The sequence below is a fragment of the Musa acuminata genome, chromosome BXJ1-2 (assembly GCF_036884655.1).
Source record: "Musa acuminata AAA Group cultivar baxijiao chromosome BXJ1-2, Cavendish_Baxijiao_AAA, whole genome shotgun sequence".
Classification (NCBI taxonomy): domain Eukaryota; kingdom Viridiplantae; phylum Streptophyta; class Magnoliopsida; order Zingiberales; family Musaceae; genus Musa; species Musa acuminata.
The window spans coordinates 30,423,401-30,445,331 of NC_088328.1; the positions used below are offsets into that span (position 1 = coordinate 30,423,401).

At 35.6% G+C, this 21,931-nt stretch overlaps 2 protein-coding genes and 2 non-coding genes across 13 annotated transcripts; all 4 read right to left on the reverse strand.

Moving 5' to 3' along the window:
• Positions 1-1,226: 1,226 nt before the first annotated feature.
• Positions 1,227-2,051, reverse strand: LOC135609283 (uncharacterized). The gene is made up of 3 exons (XM_065102392.1): positions 1,886-2,051; positions 1,569-1,769; positions 1,227-1,406 (listed from the first exon to the last, which is right to left on the reverse strand). Exons 1-3 carry the CDS (start codon positions 1,994-1,996, stop codon positions 1,371-1,373), a joined length of 348 nt encoding a protein of 115 aa, XP_064958464.1. The 5' UTR covers positions 1,997-2,051; the 3' UTR covers positions 1,227-1,370.
• Positions 2,052-2,250: 199 nt separating this feature from the next.
• Positions 2,251-2,321, reverse strand: TRNAG-GCC (transfer RNA glycine (anticodon GCC)). The gene has a single exon. It is a non-coding gene; the product is annotated as a tRNA-Gly (tRNA).
• Positions 2,322-2,394: 73 nt separating this feature from the next.
• TRNAG-GCC (transfer RNA glycine (anticodon GCC)) lies at positions 2,395-2,465 on the reverse strand. The gene has a single exon. It is a non-coding gene; the product is annotated as a tRNA-Gly (tRNA).
• Positions 2,466-6,183: 3,718 nt separating this feature from the next.
• LOC135609293 (uncharacterized) lies at positions 6,184-21,680 on the reverse strand. Of its 10 annotated transcripts, none has more exons than XM_065102436.1 (16): positions 21,309-21,679; positions 19,724-20,039; positions 19,495-19,597; positions 19,055-19,304; positions 18,173-18,465; positions 15,495-16,244; positions 15,322-15,416; positions 15,162-15,221; positions 14,984-15,072; positions 14,834-14,899; positions 13,669-14,220; positions 12,054-12,125; positions 10,690-10,760; positions 9,878-9,935; positions 8,152-8,416; positions 6,184-7,210 (listed from the first exon to the last, which is right to left on the reverse strand). In XM_065102436.1, exons 2-16 carry the CDS (start codon positions 19,902-19,904, stop codon positions 6,489-6,491), a joined length of 3,627 nt encoding a protein of 1,208 aa, XP_064958508.1. In that variant the 5' UTR covers positions 19,905-20,039; positions 21,309-21,679; the 3' UTR covers positions 6,184-6,488. The 10 variants fall into 10 exon arrangements, with proteins under 10 accessions (XP_064958508.1, XP_064958500.1, XP_064958516.1 ...); XM_065102428.1 differs by having other exon boundaries at positions 13,669-13,890; positions 13,966-14,220; positions 19,495-20,039; positions 21,309-21,677; XM_065102444.1 differs by having other exon boundaries at positions 13,669-13,890; positions 13,966-14,220; positions 19,495-19,872; positions 21,309-21,675.
• Positions 21,681-21,931: the final 251 nt, after the last annotated feature.

Genomic DNA, 21,931 nt, shown 5'->3' on the forward strand with positions numbered 1-21,931 from the left:
GAAGTGACGTTTGTATCCTCCGTTCCTCTCCACTCTCCCAAAATTTGTATGCAAACAAGAGCAAGTATTTTTTTCTTCTCCACTTGTAAAATTACTAAAACCAAATGACAGAAAGTATTCTCCACACTTCTCTCCATCGAGAAAAACCATAAATCATCATGTGCAGATCCTCTCATCTACTGTTATCAGTATATCCAAATTCATAAGCATAAAAAAGATAAAGCATAGCATTTGCTACCAAATAACAATTGAGAAGCAGAATTTACTTGACAACCAGAACACAACAGATATTTTTCATAAATCATGGCAATGATTAAAGTAATACTCATAGTGCAAGAAAATGTATTACTTTAAGGAAAAATCCTCATGAACTGAAAGTGACAATCAATCAACACATAATAGCATTTTAAGCAGAAGAGTTTGGACCAAAGATGAAGTGCATGCTTAAGGACTCTTTAGATGTAGCAGCTTTGATCAAAGCAAAAACTTTTAGGATTGTACTACAAAAGCTGGCATACTCGCTACAGTCTTCCACCAAAGCAGCTATAGTTTCTCCATTCTGCATGGTACTAGATGTAGACTGAGATGCTTGATAAAACATTAAAGCCATAAAAGAAAAATATCTAACCAATAGTAGGTAATATAAAGGGATAAAAGCTTATAAGAAAGAAGCTTACTTTTCTGCCATCAAAGACACATAATATACCATGTACTGTAAAGTGTTTCAAAATGTAACTTGTATTTTACAAAATCATAGTTATCAACCTATATACATCATCAGAATGTCCATGACATAGTTTTTCTCTTTTTGTGAAAGCTAGGAAACAACAGAGCTTGACTTGGACCCTGATGGATTTAAGAATTTGTCAACTTCAACTGTACCACAACATAACTAACTGCAATGTTTGTCAATTCAAATATCTGTTTTCATCCATTTTTTTCTCTTCCAGGTGTCTACAAATCTCTTGAGTGAACAATGACTTTCGGTAGAAATTACATACTGATTCCAAAATTTCTTCTTTTTTATTTCACAATGCAATCTCAACCAACAAATAAACAAGGTTAAACTTGACTAGCAAAGATGCATGTGTCTCATTTCTATGGATCCGGTTTAAAATATATAATCTAACAAAGGTCGTGTAAGCTAAGATGGAAGCCAAGTGCTGCCAAGAAGACAAAGAAAGGATTGACCAAATGTTACAGTTTAAGCAAAGATACCATGAAACTTAGCGAAAGTGCAATAGATCTGCATAGAGATGACAGATAACTTTGCCAAAAGTCACACACAGATCACACCATTATATTTATGACAATATGCATAGCATTTGACTCCAACATACTCGATTTAAAGGACCAAGGCCATAAAAACCCTAAAATGTCGACCCATTCCATCCAAAGTTCGAGCCCTGCAAAACACAACGAGATACACCATTAACAACATTAATTGCAAAAAAAAAAAAGTTAATTTTACATCATCAAGAATGGTGCTGAGGATGATGTAGGTGAGTCCTAATCAAGAAGGATCACCAACATCCCCAATTTGGCAGAGAAAGGACGAAATCACCCACCTTGGTGTCATAAAACTTGAGGAAGAAGCGGGATTTGGGGACGGACAACTTGGTCTCCAGGATGGCCGCGACGGCGGCGCTCAGCTTCTTGTTGACGTCGGCGTTCAGGCCGCCTATGGAGACCAGCTCGCCGTACGCAGCGGGCTGCTCGGTTCCCCCGAAGGACATGGGCGCCGACCCTTTAAGGACTATCATCACATACTGCACCCAAAAGAACATAGCAAGAAACGTAGTCAGCATTTAGAAGGCAAGTACAAAGCGGAATCGAGATCGAGCAAATTGATGGGGGGATGGGGGATGGGGGATGGGGGACGGACGGCTTCGGGCTTGCCGATGAGCCTGGCGACGGTCTTGGATGCCTCGGAGAGGATAGCGGAGGTGTCGACGCCGTCGAGGCTCACGTTGGTGGAGAGGTTAAGGCACGGCATTCTCCCTTGCTTCGATTTCGTTCTCTTTCGCTTCTCGTTGGGGTTGACTCGTAGAAGAGATTGCGGGCGACGATAAAGTTTCTAAGATACTAGGTGTCAGAGAGGAGAAGGTGGACGCGTGGCGTTATCAGAACCGTAGATATTACGGCACGAACACGACGTTCGATGCAATCGTTAGCCGTTGGGAAGCGACACTGGTGCTTACCAACCGGGAATCGATGCAAGAGCGGACTATATATATAAATACATGAAATTGCACCAGCCGGGAATCGAACCCGGGTCTGTACCGTGGCAGGGTACTATTCTACCACTAGACCACTGGTGCTTCGTGATTAGTGCAAACATTTTAACCATTCATTGTATTTATATTAATTTAGATTCACACAAAAAATACTTTATGCACCAGCCGGGAATCGAACCCGGGTCTGTACCGTGGCAGGGTACTATTCTACCACTAGACCACTGGTGCTTTGTTGATAATATTAACATTTTATTTTATATATATCTTATTATATTTCGCAATGGTGGATTCCAATCACTATAAATTCTTTTTGCACGAGCCGGGAATCGAACTGCACGGTGACAAAGAAACATTCTACCACCAGTATTTAAATATTAAAGACTTAAAATTTATAATTAACACCCAACTTAATAGAATTAAGGTTGCATTAGATCCGAAGATGGATATCAAATCCAATTCAACATTTTAGTAATCATGCGAAGGTTTATGATGAAAATAATACAAGAATAATTATTGAAGAAGTTTTATTGTAATTAACACCCAACTTAATAGAATTAAGGTTGTATTAGATCAGAAGAAGATGGATATCAAATCTAATTCAATATTTTAGTAATTATGCCAAGGTTTATGATGAAAATAATACAAGAATAATTATTGAAGAAGCTTTATTGAAGATGAGAAGCTTTAGCTTTATTGAAGAAATGAAAATGCTTCAATACATTAAATGTTTTATCTCCTATTTATACAAATTAGGAGAAAAAATTTTCCTCAACAGAATAGAGGATTTTTCTCAATAAAATAAAAAGATTTCCTCGTATAGTTGAGGAAATCTTATCTTCTATCAGTTTAAACCAAAAACCAATCCATCCAAGAAATTACAATCATCTCACGATGACAATACGGGGGTTAAGAATGACATAAATCATCAATCTATTCTCAAGATGATATGACCCAATTTATGCAATAAGGTTGCGACTAAATCATACAACTAAAAACTACTCTCGTTAGATGATCAGATTAAAACACTCATCCAGCATTTTTCTCTCTTCCGTTCGAGCAAGCGCAATGGATAAGTCATGTCTAAGTAAAATTGACATCATAATATCTACAACAAACGACGGCTTCAATCAATCATATTTTTTTTATTAAAAAAAAATTAGAGAAAAAGGAAATCAGATTGACAACCGACTTTGATTTTTTATTACATAAAAAATAAAAGATAAAGAAAAGAAAGAATGATTTTTTTAAAAAGAAAAAGTTGATTAACTATATTAAAGATTACAAAAACCTCAACCGAGAGGGTCACTTCCCTCTTCAAAGACTGCTAGCATACCTGATAAACCAATTGATCTCCGCAAGATTTCGCATCCAGTGGCCGAAATCCCTCAACCAAAATCGCTTGCTTGCATACTATACTGCAAGACTACAACCATCAAAACAAAGATATTGATTGAAAGACAAATATAATAGCAGAGAACGGAAGGATTCACACTTCCGCACATACACGATAAAATTATATGAAAAAAATATGATCACACATAATCATACCAAAAAGAAATATAACCTCACGCCACTCTCACATATTATATCCATTACTATGTATAAATCCTATAAGAAAATATCCAAAGAAAAATATAAAATTATAATTATATCAAATCAAAGAATCATTTCTTCAAGATGATAACATTTCATATTTAACTTGAAAACATTATTTCTTTTGTAAATATGAATCTTCAAAGATTTTCAATCATAACGATAATTTGATTTTTAATTTTTTTTTCACATTTGTTTTCTTTTCCCATTGATAATTGAAAAATTGTATCAGAACTATTCTAGATTAGAATTATTATAGATGTTACCATTTGACAAGATGCAAAACAGAGAAAAAGCAGATTGCAAGAAAGAGAAGAAGTTGACTTAGGTCCAAGCAAATACATAGCATAAAATATGCAATAACAATGTTGTATAAATCTGGATGGAAGTCAGCATCTTCATACTGCATATATTCTGATAGCGGTAGGATGGCTAATCAAGCAATCAACTAAAAATAAACCAAAAGTAACAAATAATGCAATGTGCAAGGTAAATGTAAGATGAAGAATTGATAATGACTCCAGAGATCAAAGCTAGTGACTTTGTACAATTCCAAAGTTTGATGTAAGATAGTACATCTCCTGTAAAACATTGCTGAAGAAAAGCAAGTAGTAGACTAAATTAATCAAGAAACCTGAAAACCTAAGTTGCATGATATGCATTCTAAGAAAGAACACTGGTATAGGTAAATTTCTGATCAAGTTGACATAGGGCTTAGCATGTTTTACTCACAGCACTGGCAGGATATGAAGAGAAATCACACTGACTTTTCTTTGATAATCTGAAATAAAGATCAGCTCTTCCTTCAAAAGTAAAGCACCAGTGTAAGATATACAGACTAAGATACTGGTTTATGAATTAACAACAACCAAATCCTGTAAACTGTATGGTTTATAGTTATGTAACCCCGTCTGATATTATGGTATACTGTATCAGACTGACCAGTATTTTAAACAATGCAACATATGTCAGCCTTCTTGCTATTCCTGTGACACAAAGCCATCATGATAACACCTCCACATTACTCCATAAACCCATCCTTTCTGCCATAGCTCTGGTGGGTGTTGAGACCTCCATTTTCTTGTATTCTCTTGGTAGTTCTAACGCAACAATCTTCTGATACGCCACGTTGCAGAACTGTCATATAGTGGGCTTGCATCACAACCATGCTTGTCTTGGAAGTGATTCACGTCTCATAGAAAATAGAAAAAGAAAATAATGAGGGATAAGTACAATAAAGAAAATGAACACATCAGATGCACCCTGAACAATTTGATTATCAAAAGAAAGCACCTACACACTAGATCATAGAAAATATAGCTACAGATATAAAAAGACATGTTTCAGATGAAATCTGACAAACAATATTGAATCTGTCAGGACCATTGTTATTAAGAAGTCACAGGTACACAAAAATGATTGATATTTCTCACCAAAAAAAATATAGTTTCTATTTACTGCTAAGTAGCAAACGTAGCATACAATATTGCAATGTGAAACTTACATCAAGACAGAAGTCATGAGAAGTAAAGTTATTTGAATTGCACCAAAATGTGTATCGAAAAACTTGCAATGCAATGTATCAGTATATAACACCATATCATGTGCCAGGAAAATGATGGTAACCAATGGAAAAGGTGCATCTCTGTTGCACGTCTGTTGTCTGTCAATGTGTGATAAGAGTGTATCATCTAACCAGGAACAGGTAGTATGCACCTTTGGGAGAGATTCATTAGTGCATGCCATGGAATGTGCTAGCACATGCACAGATTAGCTTCACAAGTATTATGTCTTAGATTTTGGTCAACCCAAGTCAAAGAAAAAGGAAAAGTAATCCTGTAATCCCAAGTAGAGGGTGTCCCACAACATAATAATACAGTAATATCAAAGTGGGGAACATCACAACTCTCCAGAAGGACAGATCTGCAGCATCTCATGTTCAAGCTTCAGATGTAACAATAATAGCATGCAAGATTAGGGACACTATACCTAGCTATTGCTCTGTTATGCTAATTTTAGACAAATGAGATGTGATTGTCGTGGTTGAAGCCTCTCTCGATACAGGAAGTCCGAACCTGAAACAATATAACAGAGCAATTAACAATTAATAGCAGAAATCGATCATCTAAGAACTTGTTTAAGAGGCCAAGATAATTCTTCTTGAACTAGAGGTCAAGTAACTCACCATATGTGAACTCTGAAAACTTCAAATGTGCTCGACGCATACATGAAGCAAAAGGATAAGCAAACTTTCTTCAATCAAGTTGGAAATCTTGAAATATATCAACATATGAAGTCAAGTGGAATATCAACCTCAAAGTAGATGTTTAATATTAATCTTTCAAAACATAAATTTAGATATTTACAAATGATAATCTTTTTATTAAGATGTGTATCTACAAACATCTCCAGGTCAACAGCCAGCAAGGAAATGCAGCTTGCTTAACGAACACGTAAATGAAAAATAAGATATATACAGTCAAAGTTTCTAAACTTGAAAAACAAGATATTCTTAAGGTTACTAAACTGGTACACCAGGAGAAAACTTCAGAATGTTCGGAAAAAAATTGCACCTCCTGCACTTCATCCCAGAAGAATCCATAGAGTACTTACAGAAGTGACAGCCAGATGGTATCCCAACTAATAAACAAACCAACTTTAGATCATCATATTAACTTCAGATAGGTCATCCATGGGTATTTCAAGACCCATGAAATCATGATCTTGCAGACCATCTTCATCAATGTTCAACCATGAACCTATATCCTGTCCATTACCTCCAAAATCACCAACATCAAGCTCCGGCAGCTGCAAACTGGACAAGTCAATGACCTCACAATCATTTGATTTATCCTGCATCCTAAGAGAATGTGAATGCAAGGCAAGATCATTCTTTTTGGTACCTCCACCAACTACCTCAAATGGTTTCGTTGAAGTCAGCACTGTACCAGATAGATCAGCAGCCTTACAAGGATCATTAATGGAAGCAGATAACTGGGTCATCTTTTGTTTTGGCTTTGTTTTGTTCTTTCTTTCACCTTTCAAATTGAACAAAGCTGGATGACCAATTCTAGCAGAGCTATTCCTAGTGGATATATCCTTGTTTAGTGCCTTTCCCTCTCTATCTCTCTCACTCCTCTTTCCCTTTGTACTATTAACAAGAGAATTTCCATTACCAGAAGGTGTCCGAAAGGAACAGTGAGCTGAACTACCAACAACACTGTCAAGCAGTAGTTCCCTTTTCTTTATTTTATTTGACCATGGTTCCTCCTTACAAGGTGAATCTTCTGATAAGTGATTGACGGAGTCAAAAACATCAGAATACTTGTTATCATTAGCAACTCTCTGACCTTTTTTTGGTGTCAGGCTAGAATTACAATCTGCAAAAGAGATATACAGTTTATAAACAACCAAAAATATGACCTAAAATAACCAATCTATAGATTAATATATAAAATTCTTGAGACAAAAAAATAACAGCTTTGACAGGAAACTGTAGAACTTGAAACAAAGTACCAGCTGATCCTTTAGGAAGGAGTGTGATTGCTGATCTTGTACAAACAAAACCTTGTGAGGCTTGGCTTAGAATCAATTTGTATATAGATAGACGATAAAATTTGGCTTGTTTTGTAAAAGTTCAGCCTAAATTATACCAATTCTAATTCAAGCCTATGGTGAGCAGCTTGATAAGCTAATTTCATTTTTAATTAATATCTTGCATTTTTCATTAGTCACTTGTATAAATTTCACTTATAACATGATTCAATTATATTTCAATCTAAAGTTTTAAGCTTGCTTCAGACTTATTTCTGAACCAATATCCATATTATTTCTGCGTCTACTACAAATTCATATCATCATAAAAATATGTATATATATATATATTTATTGAAACATGAAAGGCACTAATCAATAAGCAATTGAAGTCGGAATAAACAACTGTTGCATGTATTCCAAAATCATAATAACTACTTTTGTGAATGAATATAAATTTTATAATATCATAAGATGGCATTGAGACCAGTTATTTAGCATATAGGTCTATATGTACACACATGGACATATTCAATATAATTTTGAGCAAATTCAAGCAGAACCCAATAGCAGCAAGCTGAGTTCAGACTTGTCTTGAGACAAGTTTGAAGCATATTTTAATTGTTAATGACTAGCTGGCTCATAATTGAGCTCAGAATCGGTCCAAGCTTGAACTATTCATGAGTGGTTGGTTCAATTGCAAGCCCCACTACCATGCATTGAACAGGAACAGCTACATTCAGCAGAAAAGCTACAGTGGCACACATGAATATGGAATTTGTTTTACCTATGAAATTATTTTGCAACTGTGGTACAGTGGTGTAATGATTAGCAGGTTCTCCATCACCATTGAAGTCAGTGCATTCTGAATCACTGCAGTGGGAAGATGCAGAGTAGAAAATATCCCTGAAAGCCGGGCCACTGAAACAACTAATTCCTGTATCCTCAAACTTTTGGCATCGTGTTAATGTTTGTCTTACAAAAGATAATACAGCATGTTTGCTAAGTTCATTCACATTTTTGCTTCTAGAAACATTAGCACCCTTGCATGCCTGTTGCATGTAAAAGTCATGTTAATTAGATAATCATATTAACTGCAGGGGCAAAATAATCACTTAAACTAGAAAATAAAAATAAAAAATGGTACAGTTATATGTAATATAAACGATGGTTTGTTTTATCGGTCCATACTGGTATACTGACCAACTGTCGGTACCGAGTTACACCGAGCATACCAACACATGGTACATGGGGGCATACTGATGTATTGCTCATATCGATCCCCTGTTGGACTGGTATGTACCGCTCATACCGAGTGGTATGACAAATCTTGATATAAACTACATTTGAATAAAATTTATTGAGTTGTAAACTTCAATACTTGAAAATGATAATATACGTTACCCTTCAATTCTTGCATAATATATACAATACCAACCAGACCTAAGCCAAGTGATTGGTTCTACTCTTCATCTTGAAGAGGTTTTGGGTTGGATCCTTGAGGATGCAGTGCCCAGGTTTTTGATCTACATAATTTCCTAAGTGAAGAATCACTCGGTCTGTCATTCCCGGAAAAATAAAAAAGATGACATGCAGTCTCCATACTCAGAGGAGAGGATGGAAGCTCAATAGGATTGGAGGTTACTGCAAGGAAAACAATTCTTGTGTGGCAGAATGTATGGCCATGCTTCAAGGACTAAGGCTCAGCAGCTAGATCTGGCAAACATTCTGGTTAGGTCTGATGCTTTGGAGATTACTAATTTCGTAAAGGGTAGGACTACTACCCCATGGTTCCTTCAATCTTCAATTGCTAAGATTTGTTATTTAGAAGAGAGATTGAAAGCTGTTAAGTTTGAGCATATTTCTAGGAAGAGAAACCTGGAAGCCCATAGGCAAGCAAATTTTGGCAAATCCACTTGCAGACACTTTTTTTATTAGACAGCAGACACCACTGCTGCTAGTTTTGTTTTGGATGTAACTGGTTATTAAAAAAATGGTGTATCACCAAATACTACGGTGCTAAACAGAAAGTACTTCCATAATATGAACTCTTCATCAAGCAGCCTAAACAATCTAATAATGCCATTTGTCAAAGGAGGGCATTTCATCTAAAGCAATGCCAGATAAATAACAAATGCAATATGACTGCAACAACATTTGTCTACTTTCTACCTCTTGATGTTAAGGTGGAATCTGAAAGCTATTTAAATACCCAAGGAGGGTCACTAATAGAAACTTATATTCTAACAATGTTCATCTCCAGATAGGAACAAGAAATCATGGTCAACATTTGTTTATCAATAATTAGGGTCAACATTTGTCTACTTACAGATGGCCGGAATTGATGAATAAGAATGTAACTGGAGACCTCCAATACCATATTAATGTCTTCCTGAAACTAACTAATCAGAGGATCATACTTGAGCCTAACACATTCCCTATCTTGGGATGTACAACATGATGCCACATAGAAATATGATCAGAAGAGAGGAGCAAAAAAAGTTAGGAGATACCATATATTTCTCATATGCTATTGCTACAAGTCTGTCAAAAGCAATATACTCAAGTTCCCTGCAAAAAGAGGATAGTAGTCAAGAAGAGAAAAAATAAGAGAAAATCAAAGCAAATCATACATATCACAAACAACTTGAGACAAGTTAAAATATTTGATTAGTTCAAATAGAAAAAAACTATTTTAACATACACAGCATCTCTTTCGTTTATCAAGGGTTCTACCAATTGATATCTTTCCACAAATAATTTAAATTCAATTTGTTGATATGCATCGTCAAAATTTGTTTACTTATGGAATCCATCCATCAAGCTCTCATTAATGAACCTACAAACCCCTCAAATTGGATTTGACTAAATCCAAGTATTGTGGATATTCCTTTGTTTCTATCATTCTGGAGCATCTTAATCTTAAGCTTCCTGAATTTTGAAAGATCCCATTATTAGCTCACCATTTATCAGACCATACAGATCAATCGAGCAACTATGAAATTTTAGCCAACTCCATATATGTATTTCATAAGTATGAACAGAAATGAGATAGAAAAATGAAGAGCATTTTTTTATGCAAGTTCCAATTTCAGACATGTACAAATGGAAATGAATTGATTAAAGCACTCCCAAATGTCATTTAGGCTTAGTCTTATAAGGAATATCAAATTTCATTCAATTTCTACCTATTATTATGATATTACAATCAGATTGATTGGGTACTCAAAAACAATAAATGGATTCAAAAGGATGAGATTGAATCTCTATAAATACGATAAAGAAAGATGAGTAACATAGAGTTTCCCTAGAATATGCTACATACCTTTTCTGAGACACTTTTGCTTCCACTACAGCCTTCTCTAGTTTCCTGAGGATGTTCTTCTTCTTCAATACCTTTTCCAACCAGTATAAAAATGCATTATTATCATACAAGCAGAAGATTAGTCGAAATATTCAATTAGATGCATTGTCTAATCAATATCTATAAAATATTTCTTTCATGAAAACAAGAGAACTTCACCATGTACTATCACTAGAACTAGAAGTATAACATGTACGTCTATACAATATATCAGATCTTCTAGCATGAGGCGTTTTACTAGTATATTACTACAGGTACTTGCATCAGCATCTCGTTAGAGAACCTTCATTCTCAAACTGTATACCATCTAGGGTCATAATCAGAAGCCTTTACAAGCAACTGAAAATAGCACTACTATCAAATATGACTTGAAAATTGAGATTTTAAGCAAGCAACACACATTATAGAGAACCTTTTTGTTGAGCATGAATAAGGGAGATAATTGATTAACTAAATCAAATATATGTATAAATAGTCTCTTAGTTTCAATGTTACACAGATTCTATCGCATATAGAATATATCAAGACAAGAACATCGCTGTTTAAGTAGGTGAGTATAAAGAAAGCAGGTAAGAGTTATAAATTGAAGGATGATAGTGCAACTGTAATAATTCATGTTCAAAGCAAAGAAAAAAAGATGAACAAGGTTTTCGTAATAAAATAATATCAGTTTCTTAGAAAGTCAAATTGGTTGAAAATTTTGGAAAAAAGACTACAAAATAAGATGGTAGGTTGAGTTATGCATCTCACTTTCTGAAACTGATTGTGTAAAAAGAATAGCCTCCCTCGTTATTGACTGTAGCCAAAGGATTGGTCAATCTCAACATCTAGTAATTGGGACATGATGATGTAGAATGGTCTCAGTAGCACTCTTATGAAGTCCTAGCATATCAACAGCTTGCAATACCGTGTATGCCTATCAGCCTAGAAGTACAAGCACTCCTTTGCCAGTGAAAATATTTACGGACTTTATGGAACCAGAAAAAAAAGGCCTTGTCTTTTCTGATTGCATCTAAAATTATGTTACATTCTCACACTTGTAGAATGCAATTTGTAATGCTAGAATAATCAAACCATCCTGGCTTAAAAAAAAAAAAATACAAATCAGAATTTCATGTTCATAGAAATAACCAAACACCCCAAAGAAAGAGCACCTAAAGTCCACCAGAGAAATCTCCACGATAAAAAAATATGCATTGCCACTTTACAAGAGGCCACCAAAGATTATGCATGAGGGGCAGCAAACAAGTTAAATATTCATAAGCATGACCCTGAACAAATAAAAAAAATCTCTTTAAAATGGCCTTGATGGTTACATAGAGTACCTGCTCATAAAGCTTTTTCTCTAGATTATTGATTCCTCTACTGAGATCATCTTCACTCTGTGCTAGGTCAGGCTGGAACATAATGTATATAGATGTCAAATAGTACAATTCTTTTTCAAATTATTATGCAAATCTAAGCCACAACTTAGACAAAAATTATACGCACTGCAAATAACAAGATGAATTTGGAAACACCATTACGAATGATACTCAATAATCTGGCTCAAGAAGAACCAGTTGTATAATTAATGAGGTTAAACAACAGGAAATTAAAACGAGTCAGATATTAAGAAGACTACGACAAGTTAACCAGAGTGAAAAGGATAACATTACGGGTGAAAGGGTGGGTAAGATCATGCAAATTCATTTTTCCATCTGACTGGGTCTATCTTGTATTGTTACATATACATATATATATGACACAAACCAATCAGTATTTACATTCAAATTATTGCTACTATATCCATAGTTCGCATTACTAGTCCATACCGGTGTACCTACCAGTTGTTGGTATGATACATATTAAGTGTACTGACATATGGTATACCAGGGCATATTGATGTACCACCTATACTGATCTTCTATCGGACCGGTACATACTGTCCGTACCGAGCGGTATGCCTCGGTACGACAAACCTTGATTATATCTTCCAAATAGTTGTATAGGTTACTTCCATCTTTTTTCGTTCCAAATATATGCCAAAGTGCTGAATTTACTTTAACCTAAGATGTCATTTATCAATTTTTTTGGTCCAATGTGTTCTCCATTTTCTCATTCTCCCTCTCTTTGCTTTATGGTCTCCACAGCCTTATATCGGACTCATGGTGGGTTTTAGTTAGTGCCATTTTTTAGAGTACAATACTAGATTATTATTTGGTGATATCTGACTCATGTAAGAGTCTCATCTGCCTCAGCCTTATATCTGATTCAAAATAATATCACAACTACTTCATATTAAAATAAATATGAAAGCAAATTATACTATCCGTTAATAGCAACAAAGTTCAGATTTCTTGTTAATATCAATAGAAGTGTGTTTTTTTTTTGGTATTGGTATATACAATATATGCACCTTTACAACTAAAGAAGATGATGGGTATGAAAATGAGAATATTTGTCAAAGGAAATGGTGTTGATCACATCAGAAATGCAAGAGGGGATACCTAGCCATCACAGGATTGAATTTAGCAAATAATCCTGTTCAGTATATGGCAAAGCTTCAATGTATAAAAAAGACAACAGACAAATTCTAGAAGGAAAAGAACAGCTTCATCAACGCCAAAGGACCACAAAAATGGAATCAACAAAAAAAAAGTGCCGTTGCAAATACAAGATCAAAGTGGTAATAGATGTAAGTGTAACCTTGTGTTAGATGTAAGCGAAAATACATAAATTGATCACACAGAAATGGCAAACTTCAGATGGAAGAGCAGAAATTACATAAATGGCTATATTGGGCTAAATTATTTGTATGTCTGCATAACTATTTAGAGCTAGTGACAGTTTGTGCCTATGACAACAACATCGCACCAAAACTCCAAAGTCAAATTAGAAACATCCAGAACTTCTATTTTAAACAATGAAAACATGCTTTTAGATACCAATAGCACATACCACAGGATCTGGGTAGAGTCCAATTTCACTGAGCTCCAAGAGGATTCTATCATTGATGCACATTTGATTGTACTGGAATTGGGTGCATAATGTGCTAGCCTCTAGAAATGTACCATTACCTCCCAATTTCTGATGTGCTAGTTGATCATAGCACCTCCAAACAGCATTGACCTTCAAACCATTAGCCACACCTCTCTCAGCAGACTCCATTGTCCTTGATGTCTGCAAATCCAGGCCATTGTGTTTAGTCTCCACCTCAAGCTCAAAACAACTTCCATAAGAATTGAAGAAGCTAACTTTGAAGTTGCCAATGTTTATATTTTCGATCTCCTCTTCTTCAATAATAGCTGAAAGAAGTGTTTGGCAAATTGAAATCCCTCTTTGCTTCCCAATTCCATCAAATAATTGCTCTAGAAAAGGTTCAACTTGCTCTTCTGGCCAAATAAACCCTAGATCCTTCTCGTATTCATTAATTCCAAAACCATTGGTTGCAATACCATAGCAATCTCTATTGATTGGAGTTGACTGCAGTGGGACATATTTTAGATCCCCCTACGAAGAAAGGCAACCAAAATTTTCTTATGGCAGAAATTAAAAAGAAATCAATAAATTTATTTGTATAAAATAAAGAATAATAATTTCAAGAAGAGAATTTCTAACACTAAGAATATTAAAAAAAATGATGACAACGATGACGACAACAACAACAATAAGCCAAACAGTCCCTATATATGAGGTTGGCTACACGGAATTTTTCCACCATTGAGGACAAAATAAGATGCCATTGGATACAAATACAGCTACTAATTACTTCTAAAAGAAATTTTGCATTGCTACAATGAAATGGCAGACATAAAGCTAGCAGATATGAAATAGAAGCAAGTAACCAACAAGTATCTAAACAAGTACTCATGAGACTCATGCTGAACATATCTCGACATGAATCCACAAATTATGTGTCACTTGCTGTGCTGCACTGCACAAGATGCACCAGTGGCATGCCCGAGCCTGTTCAAGGCTTAATATGTGAGCATGATGCATTGGTCTGCAACTTGGCAACCAGGATTGCAAATAGTTCATAATCAAATGTGACTAGAACAATGTCAGATGGACAGGTCAAATTGAATGGGATACACCATTACTTAATTTATGAGGAATTTAATACCTTCAAGATATGGTCATCATTTTCTGCAACATGGCCCACTGAAGTAGATTCATTAATAAGATGAATCTGGTTGGAGTAGTTTGGGAAAATCAACATTAGCGCATGAAGTTATCTGAAAGATATGAAACAAGAGATTTGGCCTTTTATTACCTGTTCATTCAAAAAGGTGACATCTTGTAAAGACAAAAACCGAAAAATGGGCTCAATTGTCTTCCAAAATGTACTGGGACAAGCACCCCCTGCATAATTTTATTATAAACTTGAAATACAAATATTGGTTCAAGAATTGCAAAGGAAAAGACAAGATTTTTTGTGGAAAATGTGCTACTTGTATCCAGAGCAGCACTTGCTGCAGCTAAAAGCACTTCATGGTCATTAATGGGTTTCCCTGAAATGTATAAATTAACAATCAAAAGTATGTCCTATGCATATGAATGCTTTTGGAGAAATAAATAGTTTCAATGATATGATTCCAATAATAATTTTACCAAAAAGGTCTAAAGAAGCATCGTTCATCAAGTGTCGTGGATAAGAGCGTCCCCTTTGTTCAGACAATTTTTTGATGGGTGGCCTACCAGTTTTGCTGATTAAAATGACATGACAGTTAAACCCTACGATTTGAGTCAACAGAAATTTAATTGGTGGAGATAATTTTTATTACCTCTCAATCCTCTCTGAACCAACTCTTAAAGTTCTTGCCTGTGATAAAGAGGCAGCATTATCTGCCTTCTCCATCAAGGCACGTATGCCAGATCCTTTGGGCATTAAACCTCGTACAACCCTTCCCTGTCTGTGGACACCAAATCCAAGATCCCTGTGAGCAGCCAGCTTTCTTTTTTTAGAAGTTGATGCCAGTGTCACAACTTTCTGTAGAGTCTGACTAACATTTTCCTCTACTTCAGATTTCTTAATTTTCTCTTTTCTTTTATTTACAGCAACTGCAGTCTCCTCACTTTCTGACAACAACTCTGATGGTATCTTTTCACCCTTTGACTTAACTTGAACAGTGTTAGAAGATAACCGTCTTGTAAATCCTGAGCTACCCTCTATGCTGATAGAGTCATCTACTGTATCTGAAGAAGGGGTGTCAAGATGGTTGGAAGTTAGGGGACTTAAATTTGATCTTCTTGCACCACGTGATAACTTTTGAGGCCTTTGTCCAACCCACTGTGCTACAGGTGGAGATGATGACTGTTCACTTATAGACCGTTTGCGGTTGATGGCCCCATTGACTGAATTGAGCTTGCTAATACATTGAGGCTCCCAACCATCAGAGTTTTTAAAATTTTGTGGAAAATTCCTAGATGCCTTTGACAAGGAACCTGAAGTTGATCTTGGTCCTCGAGGAGGTATCTTTGCATTAGAAGTAGGGCTAGAACAACAATTTTCTTCACATTCACTGGATCTGAAACTAAAGCAAGGAAATACATCAGGAATATAAGATAACAAAAGAAATACAATTTGAACGAGTGTAAAGATCATGCATATGCTGGTGTCTTCCGGCAATAGAGAGGACCAGAACATGTCATGCCAATGGGTGGCATGGGGTTGACATGAAACAATTTCCCTACAGGGGACTTATCATGTGCCGACATAATACAGAAATCAGTACTACTGAGCCACCAAGTCATGATAGAACGGACTTGGCATGCAACACTTTTAATCCTTACTTCCAAATGATAAATTGATAATGCCAAATCTCATTTCTTAACAGGAAATATACATGTGAATATGATTTGAAATGCATGAAGAATTCCAGTTACTTGTTGGTATGGACTGCAGGTGTGACATATCATCAACTTTTGGCTTGATATCAACAGCGGGCACAGTGCCATTTTAAACCCATGCACACATTAGTTTAGGTGTATTCTGTTCCCGACACCATGTAAAACCCACTTTTTCAAATCTATACAAGTAATTGGAATTCTTCATGCATTTAAACACTTTAATCCTTACTTCCAAATGATAAATTGATTATGCCAAATCTCATTTCTTAACAGGAAGTATACATATGAATATGATTTGAAATGCATGAAGAATTCCAATTACTTGTTGGTATGGACTGCAGGTGTGACATATCATCAACTTTCGGCTTGATATCAACAGCAGGCACAGTGCCATTTTAAACCCATGCACACACATTAGTTTAGGTGTATTCTGTTCCCAGCACCATGTAAAACCAACTTTTTTAAATCTATACAATGTGAAACCCCCTTAACCTCCCTCATTTTTGTCCTACATGTAATATCAGCTCCCAAATGCAAACTGGGCATGCCCTGATATAAATCAGTTGATGCAAACATATACTACATCTTGTTATTTAACTTTGTGCTTGTTTCCTCAATTATGACAAAAAACAATAAGTGTCAATAACTGATGACCTTGTCGAATAAGAGAAGCTTGGACTTGACAGAGGAGGGCACTGCCAATCGTCCTCAAAACCTTAGAAGATACGCACAGCGCATGCCATCAACACAAAATGCTAGCTTACTAATCAGAGCATGATAGAATGCCATAAAACCAATCCTGATTTGAAATTTATACTATTAACTTGTGTGCTTCAACCAAAAAAACAATTACTAATATTATAAAATTTGGGGTTCAACAGTCACCTCTCATATTGATGAAGTAAGCGAAACAATGTATCAACATAAACTTGAAATCCGATAAGACCTAGGAATTTCCTTTATCCTTATGTGCAAAATTTTCATTTAGTTATTTCCTCAGGACCTCTAGATCCTAAACTACAGAGAACTCTGTCAATTAGGGATTCATGTATGAGGTTAACAACATACTGATGATGGAACCCTGAAAATTAGAAAATGAGAAGTCCTCTCAAATGTATAACTAGTTAGATAGTGACATTTAGGACATCAAAGAATTAGGATCTCCACTATAACGTCAAACGAGGTAGAGAAAAGGTCTTTGAGACACACATAACCTTAAGCAAATCAAATTGATTGAAAATTGGAGCACATCAGAGAATCACAAAGTTATAGACCTCAAAGTAGTAAACATGTCTGATCACAGAATTAAAAGGGGGCAGGGGCAAAGAAGCAAATTTTCCATGTGCCCTTGGAAATTGACCAAGACAAGACACACAGAGTGCTGTAACCAAAAGTGCTAGTTGTGACACTAGGGTTTTAACACAACATAATCTGATTGGCTTAGTATTAAAACAATGTCTTTATGTAAAACTGGTCCAAAATTGCCTAGGTATCATCTGGAGATGAAAGGAAATTTATTATGAAATGCCTTGCTATTTTGGTATCCTATATAAAGCATGAAATCACCATCAATACACAAACTAAGTTCTCATAATGTCATATCAAGTCAAACCTGAAAGTGTGGTTGTTCATTTTTGGTTTGCCATCAAGCTTTTGCTGTATTCCTCGTTGTTTAGGTTCACAATCACCATTTGGAGGTCTAGCCAAAACTATGCTTGTAGAAATATCTGACTTAACGATTGAACGCTTCTTCTTCATCTTGGACTTTGCCAAACCATCAGCACATGGTAGTACTCGAGCTTTTTCTTCTGTTAGTGCAGAATTACCATTTGCAAATTTGGTGACATCTTTATCCCTATCCAGCAACCCAGATGATCTGCCAATACTGTTATCTCTTGCATCCTTCTAATAGAGAAAAATATATATTTCTTTCAATGATGAAAATGTGAAAATAAAACAATGAACAACATACTTGAAAAGTACATAATGTTGCAAGATTTAAGGAGTCCAAATGGTATCTATTGCCTACTGCAACTAAATATGAATGAGCTTAGAAAAGTTATTTCAAGAAAAATATTAGCAACACTTTCCTATTAAAATAGTGTCACAAATTTTCTGGCACATATTGGGTACAGAAAAAAATTAAAATAGAGAAAGGAGTCGAAGAATGAAAGAAGAAAATTTCATTAACAAATTGCAATCTGTATGATAGAGACATATAACATGAGATATAATCATGTAGCATAAGCCATAAGCAAACAACAAATTACATTAAATTCATCTTATTCATAAGGAATTAGTTTACAATATACAAGCACAGCCCAAAATGCTCCTGCCACTTGTGGATCTGGAAAGACTAAGGTGCATGTAGGCAAAGCATCTAATTTAGTTAATTAACAGTACAAAACATACAGAAATTCAAATATAGATTACCTTAAAAAATCATAGCAGGAAGAAAAGTTTTACAAAATGTGAAAAATAAAATTCAAAATACCATCAATGTAGTTCGTATTCGTCTGTTTGATAGAGCACTCTTGGTCCTTTCATCTGACTTCAGTAACCCAGGCTCAAGACTAGCTGCAGTTGGCAGGCCTTGAGGGGTTGTCTTAGAAATATTTCCTCCTGGCGTCAATGCCATAGGCCTCTCGCTTGATGAAATATTTTGTTGGGAACATTTCCTTGATAAGTTATGGCGATGCTTCTCAATTTTCAAAGCAGCATCACTAAAGGCTTTTACACGATTCCTTTTACACAAAGCACAGAGATTAACAGCTCATTAAAAGCACTATAGCAGAGTGAGCAGCAGAAAATTTGGGCACAAGAACAATTCAGAACATTATAAATGGAAGAAGAAACATTTAATGCAACAAAATGTCAGCCTCTTCATAATGATATAAAAAAGCAAAACTTTGATTGAAAGTAAACAAGAAATACCTCGCTTTAACAGAACTCTCATGAAGGTTAATCTTCATTCGTTTGATGTCCTCAACAGATGAAGAAGGCAAGTGTCTTGCGGAAATTGTTTTAGCCAAAGATTCTGCTGAGGAGATGCCAAAGATGGAACTTATTTCTCTCTTTAGCTCTCCTGGTCGAGGAGACTTATGATCAAATAAAGAAACTTTCAGGTCAGATATAAGCGATTGACAAAGATTAGATGCTTCGCCTTGAGATGGTATGGAAGTAGATCTTGGCATGCTTGTGAGTGGTGATGGGATGCAAACATCGATGACCTCATGGAAGCTCCCTAATCTTTCCATCGAACTGGTTGTATAAGGTCCACGTTGCCCATTTGAGTAGGTTGAACCATCAGGGCTGGTGGAATAGTCAAAGCGATTAGCTGCCATTCTTTGAATCTCTTGAGACTCTTTTTGCAAACCAAAGTCATGGACAATTTTTCATCCAAAAAAAAAAGAAGAAGAATCGCCAGAATTCAGTAAAGGCTAAAACCAATGGTCATCAATTAGTGAATGCAGTAACAACTGCCATAATTTGCATTTTTCATGCAAAATCAGTGGAAGAGAAGATAACAGATGAGTGCCAACAAACTTAAAAGCACACACAATAACACAGAATTACACATATTCAATCATTATAAAATGATGAACTATAGCTCTTAATGTCAAATTTTAATTAACTGAAAAAGACAGGTATTCTACATGTTCTAAATAAAAATTGTGAACATAAATTTAAAGCATTTCAAAATATGATCATAACATTGTTGTTTATTGTGCTCTCTTTATTTCGACTTGATTTCCCTTCTCCACTCATTTCAGTGTATACTTTTAATTACAACAAACTGGTGTAGGAACCTAACTGCATGTCAATTAGCACACACTGAGAGCTTCTGCAGCAGCACTGCTGCGGGAAAATCTGGAGCAATAAAACAACATACAGCACAAAACAAACTACCATATTGAGGAAAGGTTCAGAGATTGAAAAGAAGAAAACAAATATCCTTAAAGGATCCTTAGACTGCCTTCTTTCCATCATATAAAAAAAAAAAAAAAAGCAAAAGCATAATTGATTAACATATTAAGAAGGTAAATCATTTTTTATTAAAAATGACACTGAAACCTAGATTTCACTTGAGAACTCATTGCCCCACCAAAGATACTTCCCATAATAAGATCACCAATCCATGGATTCAACTACTATAAACAGAAATCTGATTGCAAACTGATCATTACAATCTGATAAACCATTGAACATTTCATGGCCCAAATCCATCTCAAATGATCTTATCCTATAAAAAAAGATCAAGGTTGACCAAAAATTCAAATTCGAATATTGCACTAATATCCATGACTCTGGCTATTGTCCTAAACTCACGTCCGATATATATGTATATGTATATGTATATACATATATGTATATGTATATGCATATACATACAAGTATATGCATATACATATACATACATATATATATATATACATACATATATATATACATACATATATATATACATATATATATACATATATATATAATGACGATCGACACAGCACCTTACACCCCCACGTTGTTCTCGGTCTCTGTCTGAATCTAAATTCCACTGAAACCCCAACATCTTTCAAGGAAATCAGTAAAACCACCAGTAAAATAGCAATCAGCTTCATCCTATCAACAATTCAACTATCAGGCAATCATACAAACACAGATAATAAGTAAAATTTCGTCAGAATCCACCTCAAATGGAAGCAAACAAGATGATCACTCGGAATAGAGGCGACAACAGGAGAGCTCACCTGAGATCAGCTAACCGCCGCTAGGTTTTGATGAGACTCTTGATTCCTATTCAACGATCCCCACGAGTGGAGCACGGAGCGGAGAGAGATCGGCGGGGTCCAAGAAAGAATCGAAAGGAAGCAGCAAGAAGAAACAATCGACGGGATCGATCGAACCCTCTTAGATCGAGGCGGGTCGCAGAAGCAGCAGCAGCAGCAGCGGCAGCGATTCGAGGGTCGGTTTGGGGAGAAAGAAATGCGACAGTCTTGGAGTCGGAAGCAGCGATATAATCTCACGCTTTGGACGTAGTTTGACGGTCAAAAGCGACCGGTTTGTGAGCGTTCGCAGCTGGCGGTGCGCTGGAGACTCATGCTATTTACCATTGCTGTGTTGCCATGTGATACATGCATGGCTAGTTTAAGCCGCAATCGTAATTTAATAAAGTTTTAAGTGGCAATTGTAGTTCAATATATCTCACATTCTTCGAGGATGCAATGGACTTCTACCGTGAAGTGTGTGACTTTAAATCTGGACATTATTGAAAATATTACATCTCTTAGTAGGATTTTTTAAAATGCTCTTTTAATAACCTTTCTTTTTAATTATATCGTCGTCACATCATGATTTAACCCCAGACCTCAAC

Coding starts and splice junctions, on each gene's coding strand:
- LOC135609283 (XM_065102392.1), bottom strand. CDS start 1,996: ATGCCGTGCCTTAACCTCTCCACCAACGTGAGCCTCGACGGCGTCGAC. Junction 1,770..1,885: donor TCATCGGCAAGCCCGAAGCC/GTCCGTCCCCCA, acceptor TTTTGGGTGCAG/TATGTGATGATAGTCCTTAA. Junction 1,407..1,568: donor TCAAGTTTTATGACACCAAG/GTGGGTGATTTC, acceptor TGTGTTTTGCAG/GGCTCGAACTTTGGATGGAA.
- LOC135609293 (XM_065102400.1), bottom strand. CDS start 19,904: ATGGCAGCTAATCGCTTTGACTATTCCACCAGCCCTGATGGTTCAACC. Junction 14,221..14,833: donor ATGATGACCATATCTTGAAG/GTATTAAATTCC, acceptor CTTTCTTCGTAG/GGGGATCTAAAATATGTCCC. Junction 12,126..13,668: donor GACTCTACCCAGATCCTGTG/GTATGTGCTATT, acceptor ATTATGTTCCAG/CCTGACCTAGCACAGAGTGA.